We start from the raw sequence: 13,255 nt of genomic DNA, 5'->3' as shown, positions 1-13,255 counted from the left end.
ACAGCGGGTAGGGCGTTCGCCTTACAAGCGGCCAACATGGTCGACCCGAGTTCGATTCCTCCGCCCCTCTCGGAGAGCCCGGCAAGCTACCGAGAGTATTCGATATGCCAGACACAGTAACAACAAAGTCTCCAATGGAGACGTTACTGGGCCCACTCAAGCAAATCGACGATCAATGGGAGGGCCTTTACCTTACCTTTACCTTACCTTAGAATATAGAATATGATATGAATATATGAAATATATACATTTGAAACATAAACTTATCCTCCCAAATCCTAAATTAACTGTGAACTTACAAGTACCTATGACCAAAGAGTAAACTGACCAAAATGTTAAATTAAACTAGGAACATAGACCTGTTTCTATTAGAGAGAATCCTAATGATATTCATTATTTGAAGAATTGTTGCTATTTCTCCACCATTCCTGAAGATCCTCCCATCTAAAAAAGAATTTCTTCATTAAATCAAAACCATTTCTGAGGCAGGGTTGTCATATAAGCAATACAAGTCATTCTTATTATTGCTCAGCAGTAAAACACATGCCTTGCATGTATGAGAACTTGGGTTTGAGACTCAGCATTCCCACTCCCCACAAAAAAAGAAAAGGTATGCTTGTTTCCTTATATTCAGTGCCTTAACTTTGTCATTATTAGCATTAAAAAATATATTTAGCTACACATTCATGCATACAAGCCCAACTGTAGAAAGATGTATAACATATACAGTCTTAAAGAATACATCCCAATCTATTAAAAATAATTCCTTCTGGAAAGTACAAAGTTAAACTGATTTTTTTTTTTACACATATTAGATTCTTTTGAGTTGGAGGGGGTGGGGCTTGTGGGCTAATCCCTGTGGTACTCAGGGGCTAGTCTCACTGACTCTGTGCTCAGGACTGATCCCTGGCTATTCTTGGGAACCATAGATGATGCTGAGTATAAATCTGGGGTTAGCCACATTATAGGACAAGTACCCTACCTCCTGCATTTCTCTGGTCCCTATGTCTTTTAATTTTTAAAAAGTATAATCTTGAAAAAATGTGAAGGAAAACAAAAGATAAGCACAAAAAGTCAATGTTTAATTTCAGAAGAGTACAAAAATCGCCACTTAAAGGTTATCCATTTACACCAAGATATATCTATGTGCACTAATTTTTTTAAGGATTTTTGTCCTATTCCCTGCACCAATATCCCCAGATATATACATTGATTTTTTAAGGTGTTTTTTTTTTTTGAGGGGGGAGGGGATACCAAGCACTCACAACTTGTGACTCTGTGCTCAGGTATTACTCCAGGCAGACTCAGGTTACCATATGGTGTTCCGGTGTGTGCTATATATAGCAAGGCAAGTACCTTATCACTGTACTATTGGTCCAGCGTCTTAAGATTTTTGTGAGTGATGTCGGGGGTGGGGGTGGAGAGATAACAAAGGTACTGGTGTCACTCAGGGGCTGGAGATGTAAAAAATATTTGATCCCCCAAGCACCTCCAAGAATGATTCCTGAGCACAGAGCCAAGAGTAATCACTGAGCACTGCCAGGTGTGGTCAAAGCCAAGCCACATCCCACCCCACTCCCCCAAGAAAATTAAAGAATTTCCAAACAGACAAATTCTGTTTTGCACAAATCTGTGTTTATCTCTTGACAAGGAAAATCAATAGAAAACTCAAGAACACCATAGGAATAGAGAGGAAATTAAGTCTAGAACATATATACCATTTGTCATACTTAACACACACACACACACGACAGCAAAGAAAGAAAGAAAGAAAGAAAGAGAGAGAGAGAGAGAGAGAGAGAGAGAGAGAGAGAGAGAGAGAGAGAGAGAGAAAGGTCTATAAGGTAAAGGAGATAGCTCAACGGGCTGAAACACTTGCTTTGCTTTGCACACTGGAGCCAGTTTCAATCCCTGAGGTATCCCAGCACTGCAGGGAATGGCCCTGAATATCAAGTCAGGTGTAAGCCTTGAGCATCACTGGATGTAGACTCAAAACAAAGATAAAGAAAAATATTTATGAGAAAATTCAATACTATATTTTACAATACCAAGGTTAAGTCACTCACATATTATATAATTACAGATGAAATTGTTAAGTAGGGGCCAGAGAGATACCTCCATGGGTTGAGTGCATGTAAAGCATGCTTTGTATGTGAATAATCCTGATCTCTGAAACTACATTATCCCCAGAGCACCACTGGGAGCAACTCTTGAGTAAAAACCTCGGAGCAGTCTCTGAACACTGCTGTGTGGACCCAAAAAACAAAAAATAAGAGAAAAAATTAATCCAGCAACATTCAGGAAGCCTGGATAAAGGAAATACATTATAGATAGGCAGGTAGTACAAGAATTAAGGTGACTGACTTGCACCAGCTGACCGAGATGTGATCCCTAGCTCACATATGGTTCCCTGACCACCATCAGGAGTGATGACTGGACACAGGTCAGAAGTACCCCAGAGGATAGCTGAGTGTGTCCACCAAAATCTAAAACCAAAACAAAACAAAACAAAAAAGGTAAAAGCAAAACACCGAAAGTTCATTTTAATCTATCCTTAATAATATAATTCAAAGGGGCTGGAGAGATAGCACAGCGGGTAGGGCGTTTGCCTTGCACGTGGCCAACCCGGGTTCGATTCCCAGCATCCCATATGGTCCCCTGAGCACCACCAGGAGTAACTCCTGAGTGCAGAGCCAGGAGTAACCCCTGTGCATCGCCGGGTGTGACTCAAAAAGCAAAAAAATAAATAAAAAATAATATAATTCAAGTAACATATTTACCATAAATGGATCATATTAAGCAATGATAATTATTGTTTTAATGAAAAAAGTAGCACTTATCCTCCCATTGTTCATCGATTTGCTCGAGCAGGCACCACGTAATAGATAATATATTCTGTAACTATTCTACTTTAAAAGGAACGGGGAAGGGGGTGGAAAGATAGTACAGCAGATAGTATGCTTGCCTTGCACACAGACAACCCATTTTGATCCAACCTATATGATCACCTGAGCACCACCAGGAGTAATTCCTGAGCAAAAAGTCAGGAGTAAATCTCAAGCACTGCCAAGTACAGCCCCCCCCCCAAAAAAAGGGGGGGGAAATGAAGAAAAAGGAAAAGACTAGCATAATTCTAGCTATCTGTCATTCTATTTATTTTTATTATATTTTTGGTTTTGGGGTAACACTGGTGGTAATCAGGACTTATTTCTGGCTCTATCCTCAGGAATCTCTCCTGGTGGGGCCCCAAGGACCACTGGTGTGCCAGACATCAAACCCAGGTCAGCCCCATGCAAGGTAGGTACCTTAACTACTAAACTATGGTTCCAGCCCCAAAGAGTAGGTGTCTATTTTTTTTTTTTGTGGCCATACTAGGGCCAGAGCGACAGCATAGCAAGTAGGACGTTTGCCTTTCACGCAGCCGACTTGGGTTCGGTTTGATTCCTCCACCCCTGTTGGAGAGCCCAGCAAGCTACCAAGAGTATTCTGCCCACACGGCAAAGCCTGGCAAGCTACCCATGATGTATTCAATACGCCAAAAACAGAAACAAGAAGTCTCACAATGGAGACGTTACTGGAGCCCACTCGAGCAAATCGATGAACAACAGGAGGACAGTGCTGGACAGTGGCCATATTCAGTGATACCCGAGCATCACTCTTGGTGGGGATCAGGGAACCATATGAGGTGCCAGGGATAAAACTTGAGTCAGCCAGATCTGTTAGTCTATATAAATAAGATACACATAATACACCTATATATGATTATTAAATCTATAGCTTACAGATATGACTGTATATACACTGTCCTCCCATTGTTCATCTATTTACTCAAGCGGGCCCAGTCTCCATCTTGAGACTTGTTACTGTGGTTGACATATCAAATATGTCACGGGTAGCTTGCCAGGCTTTGCCATGCGGGCAATATACTCTCGGTAGCTTGCCAGGCTCTCCGAGAGGGGCAGAGGAATCGAACCCGGCTTGGCCGTGCTGGCTGTGCGCAACTCAAACGCCCTACCGCTGTGCTGTCGCTCCAGCCCTGTATATACACATTTATTTATAATATGTGCAACTGTATGTAGTTTTCATGTTTTTCAGTTTTGGCTTTTTTTGAGGGGGAGGGAGGCTAGGCCATACCTGGCAGTGCTCAGGGCTTTTTCCTAGCTTTCCACTCAGGAATTACACAGACCACATAGGTTGTCAGGGATTGAACCAGATCTTCCGCAAACACCTTATCTGCTGTACTATCTCCCCAGGCCCAAGTTCTCATGTTCTTTTGGAAGGTCATATCTGGAGGTGCTCAAGAACTACTTGTAGCTCAGTGTGCACTCTTGGCAATGCATAGGGGTTGCGGGGGCAGGGTCATGCAGTACCAGGTATCTGACCAGGTCTCTAGCATACATCTGAACCATCTCCCTGAACACTGTTTTAATACTCTTTATATAAATATAAAAAGAAAGTTGAGTTGGGGATTTACTGATGAAAGCTATAGAAGTAGGTGATCAAAAAAATTAACCAAAAGGAATGAGATGCTTTTAGTTGAGATCCTGCAATTAAGTTTAAGGAAATTCATTTTTTCTTTCTCTCTCTCTCCCTCTTTTTCTTTTAGCCTTCAGTAAAACTACTAGTTAATAATATTAATTTTCCTGCAATAATCTGCATTCAACTTATTCAACTCATCCCAGGCCTTCTATGATTCCCTGATCTCCACCAGTATGTGACAAGGTATTTTTCAGTGATTAAAACAAGCTACCGCCTCCATATTTGTGGAGCTCATAATAAAAAGTTGAAAAGTTTTTCTGTTGTTGTTGCTGTTTTTCATTTCAGCATTCAGGTCTTATTCCTGGCTATGGCTCAGGGATCACTCCCTGGGGTGCTGAGGGGATCATAAAGGGCCCTGGGGCTTGAATCCAAGTCTGGCACATGCAAGGCAAACACTCTACCTATCATACCCTTTCTTCAACCCCTGTAAAAGTTTTTTTTTCCATAAACTCAAAAAAGATGAGTAGTAAGTCAGCAATAAGTGCAATTGGTGCTCTGAGAAACATGAACCAAAAGAAATTATATAGGGAACCTACTTTGAGAGATTAGCAAAAGAGACTCCCAAATCCTTAGATAAGAAGAAAGTTTGCCCAAGAAGGTGGTATTTAAGTCTGAGGTTAGATGGAAATAAACCAGTTACTCAAACAGTATAATGCTTAAAGAGCTATTTTGTAAACTATCGGGAGCTTAGTTCACACATGGTAGTTCATAAAGCAATTATAATACTTTAAAGAAAAAATTTTTCCATTGTTTTAACAAAAGACCTTGAGCCAAGGGCTGGGTTTCAATAGATCAAGAGTGAGAGCATTGCCCTGCTACATATAAAACACTGCCTGAGAAAAGGTAGTCTATGAATGGTTTAGCATCAGGTTCCCCAAGAACTGTGGTGTATTATGGGCAAGGGGGTGGCAGGCATTGCAGCCAAGAGGGGCCAGAGCAGACGGGGTAGGGTGCTTACCTAGCATAGGGTTGGCCCGGGTTCAATCCCTAGTACCCCATATGGCCCCCTGAGCACTACCAGGTGTGATCCCTAATCACAAAGCCAGGAGTTTGCCCTAGGAACTACCAGGTGTGGTTCCCCACCCACAAAAATTGTCATTTTCTGGGCCAGAGAGATCGCTCAAAAGGCTAGGACCATGATTTGCATTGGAGAAACCCCAGCTTCCCGCAAAAATGTACCTTTGGCCCTTGGCCACAGACAAGTGAGACTCTTCAACACAGAGCTGGGAGTAGACCCCAAGCAGCACTAGGTGTTCACCACCCACAAATAAATAAAATTTGTGATTTTCTGAATAAACCATCTCATTTTCCATTTTTCCAAGCTTCTTACCTAATCAATAGCATTTTCCAATCTTCTCTTACCTAATTAATACTGTCACTGTCACTGTCCTCCCGTTGTTCATTAATTTGCTTGAGTGGGCCCAGTAATGTCTCCATTGGAGACTTTGTGTTTGGCATATCGAATACATCATGGGTAGCTTGCCAGGCTCTGCCGACCTAATCAATAATTCTCTAATATATTTTTTTTATAGGCACAGTTTTTTTTTTCTTTTTGGGTCACACCTGGCAATCCTCAGGAGTACTCCTGGGTCTGCACTCAAGAATCACTCTTGGCAGTGCTCGGGGTCACACCTGGCGATCCTCAGGAGTTACTCCTGGCTCTGCACTCAGGAATCACCCCTGGCGGTGCTCAGGGCACCATATGGGATGCTGGGTAATGAACCCGGGTCAGCCGCGTGCAAGGCAAACGCCCTACACGCTGTACTATCACTCCAGCCCTAATAATTCTCTAATATTCTTGACATAAGGTTAATTATCCCCAAACTGACATATTTACAAGCACATAATTTTCTATAAGTATCTTTCTCAAACATAGATAAGAGAATTAGAGATAGAAAACTACTATCTAGGGACTGGAGATATATAGTGCAGAGGGAAGGGCATTTGTGTTGCACACAACTGATCCCCAGCATTCCATATGGTATCCCAAGAACCGCCATGAGTAATGCTTGAATGCAAAGCCAGGAGTAACCCCTGTGCATCGCTGGGTGTGACCCAAAAATGAAAAAAAGAAAAAAAAGAAAGAAAAGCCAACACGGCCGACCCGAGTTCAATTACTCTGTCCCTCTCCGAGAGCCTGGCAAGCTACCGAGAGTATTTCACCTGGATGGCAAAGCCTAGCAAACTACCCGTGATGTATTTGATATGCCAAACACAGCAACAAGTCTCACAATGTTACTGGGCCCACTCGAGCAAATCGATGAACAACGGGAGGACAATGACAGTGTTCTAGAAAGACTAAAACAGTCCAGGCACTTAGTATTTTGAAGTTAAGTTTTTCATATGCTAACACCATAAATCACTAAAGCATTCTTTCAGTGCTCAAGTTTTGAGTGGAAGTAGAAGATTAAAAGAAATGTGTAGTGAGATACAACAATCTTCACACACTTTCCTCAAAAGGAAACTTTTTTGGATCATTTTTAGCAGATTATTCATAACAAAAAGTACTGTCTGTAGCACTGTCCTCCCGTTGTTCATCGATTTGCTCGAGCGGGCCCAGTAACATCTCCATTATGAGACTTGTTGTTACTGTGTTTGGCATATCGAATATGTCACGGGTAGCTTGCCAGGCTTTGCCGTGCGGGCGAGGTACTCTTGGTAGCTTGCCAGGCTCTCCGAGAGGGGCGGAGGAATCGAACCCGGCTTGGCTGGGCTGGCTGCGCTCAAGCTGTGCTATGGCTCCAGTGATATAACAAAAAATACAAAATAAAAAATTTAGGACCTGGTTTTGGAGCAGGCTTAGATGGTGGTGGCAAAATTCAAAATAAGGATGGTGGGAAAGTGTAATGGTGGTGGGATTGGTGTTAAAATATTGAATGTAATAAATGTGAACAACTTTATAAAAATAAACTAAAATTTAAGAAATAAAAATAATAAAGAAATGTGTGAATTTATATGGACAGCAATATAAATGGAGGTGAAGAGGGGTCATAACAAGGAAGACATTTATCTTGGTAACTCAGTTATAGTCCACAGTATAGTACTTTAGGTATTTGGATCCAGAAACTTCAACCAAATTGAAAAATTATAAGCCTTAATCATATTTTATTAAATTTTGTTAGGAAGTATATTTTCATTTTGACCAGACTGGTACACAACTGATCATAATCTCATCCACGCCAATTTATTAGTCTAAAAAGAACACTGCCTTCTAAATAATATTCATCAGCACTTTTACATTTAGATTAACATATCTGGAATCAAAATGGGTGATTAGAATAGATGGTTGATGAATATGTAATCAGTGAAGGGATACAGCTCTTTTAGCCAGGCAATCATGAGGATTGATTAAATACTACTGCTCCTCAAACAATTAGCTTTTCAATTACCACAATTTTCATGAACTCTGAATAATGAATCTGTTCCCTTGCGTAAGAGTGTATAAATACTACCAAATTCTGCTATTCAATGCCTTTTCAATAATCAGTGCTGACTAACCATTCCATATCTGCTGACACAAACCATCTTTAGATAAGTTCATGTCATCTATTTAAGTCAGTAAACAAAAAACTATTTCAAAGTGCCTACTACCTGGACGCCCTGTTAGATGTCAAGCATCCAGGTTAGATAATATGAAACACATTCTCAAGAATTGATCTACAAGGAAGATTTCTTTCCTGATTTTTGACCTGGGACATGATTGTCAGTTTTTCAGAGTGTCTTCTGCATATATCTAATTTCACCCATAATATGGTGATGTTAATTTTCAGAGTTTTAGATTTACTTTACTGTTGCCCTATGTACCAACTTTACAAGGGATATTTTGTATGGAGGAGGCAACTGATATACTGAAGAGTCAAGTAGTTTGCTTAAAGTCAACAACTGACGGACTGGAGTGATAGTACAGCGGGTAGGGTGTTTGCCTTGCACGCAGCTGACCTGGGTTTGATTCCCAGCATCCCATACGGTCCCCAAGCACCACCAGGAATAATTCCTGAGTAACCCCTGTGTATCGCCGGATGTGACCCAAAAAGCAAAAAAAATAAATAAATAAAATAAAGTCACTAATTGAATAAGTAGTGGAGCCAACATTCAAATTGTAGAGGTCTTTCTGACTCTAACGATCAGACCACCCTTCTTCTCTTCCATGCAATCTATAAGAAACTGAAATCACTAAGAAAAACAAAGCACTAAGTGCATTTCTTGACCTATCTCCCAATTCAATAAGTATGCTGCCAAAATATTATCAGCAATATCAAGTTATAAATGTTTAATAAGTTTCTAGACCTCCAAGTAACTACCAGACCCTTAAATTTAGTATTCAAAAATAAGTAACCTTCATTTTAGTAATCCAAGGCACAATTCACTAATATTAAGTACTCAGAAAACAAAATAAAAACTCAGATCACCTTACTTGATAAAAGCTCTAACTTCATAAAACTAAGGTCCTTCTGTCAAGTAACACTGAAATTTTACTATTACTGTAAGCCTTAGAAAATCAGATTAACAGTAACTTAAAAACTAGGGGCTGGAGTGATAGCACAGTGGGTAGGGCATTTGCTTTGCACGAGGCTGACCCGGGTTCGATTCCCAGCATCCCATATGGTTCCCCAAGCACCGCCAGGAGTAATTCCTTAGTGAATGAGCCAGGAGTAACCCCTGAGCATCCATCATCAGGTGTGACCCAAAATGCAAAAAAACCCAACTAGGATTAAGTAAATTAAAAATAATACAAAAACTGGAACACTAAGTCTTAGCCCAGATCATCCAAAACTTTGTTGCTCATGTATTTTCCTTTAGTTTATGCTGAATTATTAGAAAAGGAATACTACATAAGCAACCACATTAACATCTACCTGTTTATATTTCTTGTGTTATAACAAGTTTATTACAACCTATAACAAAGAGTCACTGAGAACAAAATTAAGACACAAATCCTAAGTACAAATAAGAAAAATGTGATGAGCTGGGAAAGTAAGAACAGGAAATGGATAACAGGACTAATAGTTGGAGAGCAGTGAGAATATAAACAGCAGAAACTGCAACTCACCAAACAGGAAGTTCTAAAAATCACATGACACTCAGGAAAATAAAATTTAAAAATAAATGAAAAGGGGCAAGGTCGACAGACTGAATAAAGTCAAGGGAGAGGAAAAATGAAAGGGCTTTTTAATGAATACACCACAAGCTGTTTAAAATAATAATAAAATAATTAATGTTAAATTCAAATAATCTGGTAAAATTTTAAGGTCTAGTTTCACTTTCTTAGTTGTTTTCCTAATATTTACTTAATAAAGAACCATATTAACTATCAAGAAACTAAGAAGAAGCCATTCTCAAAATATATATGCAAATAGTTTTTGTTGGCTAAATTTTTTCAACAGAAAACATTATATACACAAGTTAGTAAATACCATCTGAATTAAATTGAGCTTACCCATTAATGTTGCTAGAAGACATAAGGAGTACATTTCTTTGTCAGCTTGTTCCTGAAGTTCCTTGGATGCCAGTTTACTAGTAACAGCAATATCTTCTTGTTTCACAGTGTGGGCCGAGTGTGCAGTGGCAGACTGACCACCTTCTGCTTTACTTTTTAGAATCTCTATTGTAATTCTGTCACCATGCTGTAAAGGAACTGGCTCCTTTTCCATTCCTGCCTGGGGTGGCATTAACTCTTTAGGAGGGAAGCCATATCGAATGCACTGTAAATATGGAGGAATGTTGAATTCCCTGGCAATACTTTCCTGAAGTTCAAAAAAGGTTGTGGAAGACTTGAGTGTAACCATGGACTGTCGCCCATCATTAGTTGTAATTCGGATCTTCTTCTCCTTCGAAGTGGTTGGTGAATAGGGAGATTTGGTGGGGGTAGCAGGTGCAGAAGATGGACCATCACGTATGGCACCTGGAGATACAGTCCTGGGATGGCCTTTTTGTTCTTGTTTTAACTTCTCTGTTTTCCGTTTCTGCATTATAGAAGCCTGTTCTGTAATATTCTGTTGAATAGTTCTTTCAGTTTTACTCATGTTTAACTCCTCCTTGTGCAAAGTTTTTGTTTTCTGTCCAGTAAGAATAATTTTAGTTGGGAGCTGAGGCTCTAACTCTTGTCCATCTCCAACTCTTTGGGCATGAGCACCATCTATATTTACAGGAGTATAATCATCGGGATTTTTTTTGGCAGTCTGATGCAGTATAGTGTGAACAACTTTCTGAACAAGGATTTCACTCCCAAATTCACCTGGAAAGTGCTTTGTAACAAGTTTCATTGCAACATCATAAACATTACTATTCAAAGAAGAATCACTTTCATACTGGAACCAATAAACTGTTTCTCTGACCACTCTTCCACCCCATTCCAAAGTAATAGGGAAAGCTTCTGGTAGATTGTCATACTCTTTACCCTCCCAAAAATGTTTGAACCCACAACCACACTTGCCACCAGTGGACCTAGTATTAGTTCTGTCCCCATCCATATACACAATAGACCCATCTCCTCTCACCCTTCGCACTGATGTGCCATGACACCAATTACAAGCTGTGAGGTTACTCAATCCATAGTCCGGTATCAGGACATCTTTCACTGAATCATAAGAGCAAACCAAATTGTTCAAGGGAAAGCTATAATTTTTGTCAGGTCTCAGCTGTCCATGGGTACTTTTTGCGAGGTTATACAGTTTCCCTCCTGGAACCAGCCACTCTGGAGGAACATGAAGTTCAGAAAGGGCACCACAGAGCAAACATTTATGAAGACGATTATCCATGACTGCTTTTTTAGCAGCTGCTGTGACTTCTTCAGGCTGAACTCCGATCACTCCAGTCCTCCTGTAGAAATACTGATGGACATCAGCAACCAAACTAGGATGAATACCATGTTTGTCCATAAAGACTTCTTCCATAGCAGCAACAAGCCTAAGTAAGTATTTATCCTGCAAACTTCTGTCTCCTCCAATAACACAACCGCCATCCTCCTCAAGTTTGATATACTTTTTAATTAAGTCCTGAGGCACACCCCATGCTTTTGGAAGCAAATTCATTGGCAGTTTGGGCAAAGCAGCCCCTTTGATGCCTACCAGGGGGATATAGTGGTTCCTACCGGAGCTGCTCCATGCAATACAGATCGGTTTGTTCAAATGACCATCCTTCCCAGTACATTTCTCCGCAGGGACGAGTCCAGGCAGAAAAGTGGCTGAATAATCACCAGAGCTTCTCATCCCACTGAGAGAATCTAGCAGAATAATGGGACGATGTAACACGTTGGCAAGGCCAAATATGTGGATGTTCCTCAGGCCCAAGGGAACACCCTCGGGAGGTACAAAAAGAGGGTCACACTCATTGATAATGTCCTCCCACTCAGCAGCATCAATGAAGTCGTGGAACAGGGCTTGGTACTGGGCCAGGTGCTGCTGGAAGTGCTGTTTCAGGTTCTCTCGTAAGGCATGCCAGAAGAGCTCTCGGCCCACTAGCGCCCGGGACACTGCATGCACTAGGCAATGTCCATCCCCGTCCACATGCACTGGGATCAGGCATTCTTGGCTTTTGTTGGCCCGTTTGATATCCTCCAGGGTGTCGTGCAAATAGAGGAGGCTGCCCGAGCGGTCCTTGCCATAGCCCACCGTGTTAACGTGCTCGGGTTCGATGAGGAATGCGCGGTCACCCAGCAGAGCGCAATCGAACAGCTCGCCCTGGTTCATGTCCCGGAGGAGCTTGGCCCGCCCTGTCTGTTTGTCCATGCCGTAGCGAGCCAATATGGGCGACAACAATTTGCAGTGGTAGTTGGAAAGGCCCATCACCTTGACCAGTTCCGTGTTCTTCTTGGGTGCGCCCGTCACCCCGAGCAGCGCGTTCCGGAGCAGGTTGTGTAGTACGACGTCCGGGTCGGTCACCTCCTCCACCCCCAGCAGCTGTTGCTGCTCGTGCCGCTGTCCGCACTCGGTACACTCGATGCTAACAGAACCGGAGGCCGGGAAGAACAGCCGCGCCTGGCACTTGGGGTCCGGGCAGCTCCCGGAGAGGATTCTCCGGTCTCGTCGCTTCGAGAGCCCACCCGGAGCGGCCGCCGCCGCCGCCGCCAGCGGTGGCGGAGTCTGAGGAGCCTCAGGAGGCGGCGGCGGCGGCGGCAGCGGAGGCGGAGGCGGCGGCTGAGACATCGCGCTCGGCTCTCGGGTCTCTCTCCGCGTCCCAAGCGACCCTCAAAGGCTCATAGCCCAGACCCCCGCCGGTCCACTCGGTCTAGTCCAGGCCCCGGGCGAACACTTCCCCTTCCCTACCAGCTCCGCCACGTCCTAAGGAAAGGTGGAAGCGCCGGACGTTGTTTCTCTTCTTACTTCTCCACTGCCGTAGCCGTTGCCCCGAACGTAACGGCCACCACCCTACCCCGCACTCACACTCACTCCCTCTCGCTCTCTCTCTCCCTCAGACACACAGACATACACGCCCTCGCTCGGTGTGCGCAGGCGCAGCTCCCGCTCTGCCCGCTGGGAATTGGAGTCTCTCGGCCTCACGCCTGCCCCTCAGGTACGAGGAGTTTGGGTCCTTGACGAACTACAAATACCGGGAGGCCAAGCCCCGCAGCGCCCGCGAAGAGGCGTAAGAGGAAGGCGATAGGGAGGAGGGGCAGAAGGGAAGAGGTCACGCAGGTGGCCTCTCGGGAGTTGTAGTTCGAACTGGATCTCTTCGGCCGTCTTCCCGAGTCAGGGGCCCAAGCAAAGGCGCCTGAGAA

At 42.9% G+C, this 13,255-nt stretch overlaps 1 protein-coding gene across 1 annotated transcript in view; it reads right to left on the bottom strand.

Moving 5' to 3' along the window:
• VCPIP1 (valosin containing protein interacting protein 1) overlaps positions 1–12,930 on the bottom strand; it is a 29,579-nt gene extending 16,649 nt beyond the window's left edge. Inside the window, exon 1 of the mRNA XM_056130793.1 lies at positions 9,977–12,930. Coding sequence (XP_055986768.1) covers positions 9,977–12,683 — 2,707 coding nt within the window. The 5' untranslated portion in view covers positions 12,684–12,930. The remainder of the gene's footprint in view (positions 1–9,976) is intronic.
• Between the last annotated feature and the right edge of the window lie 325 nt (positions 12,931–13,255).

Source organism: Sorex fumeus, unplaced genomic scaffold (genome assembly GCF_029834395.1).
Source record: "Sorex fumeus unplaced genomic scaffold, SorFum_2.1 ptg000002l, whole genome shotgun sequence".
NCBI classification, from domain to species: Eukaryota; Metazoa; Chordata; class Mammalia; order Eulipotyphla; family Soricidae; genus Sorex; species Sorex fumeus.
The sequence above is the reverse complement of the archived record's forward strand: the minus strand, read 5'-3'. Positions and strand labels throughout refer to the sequence as shown.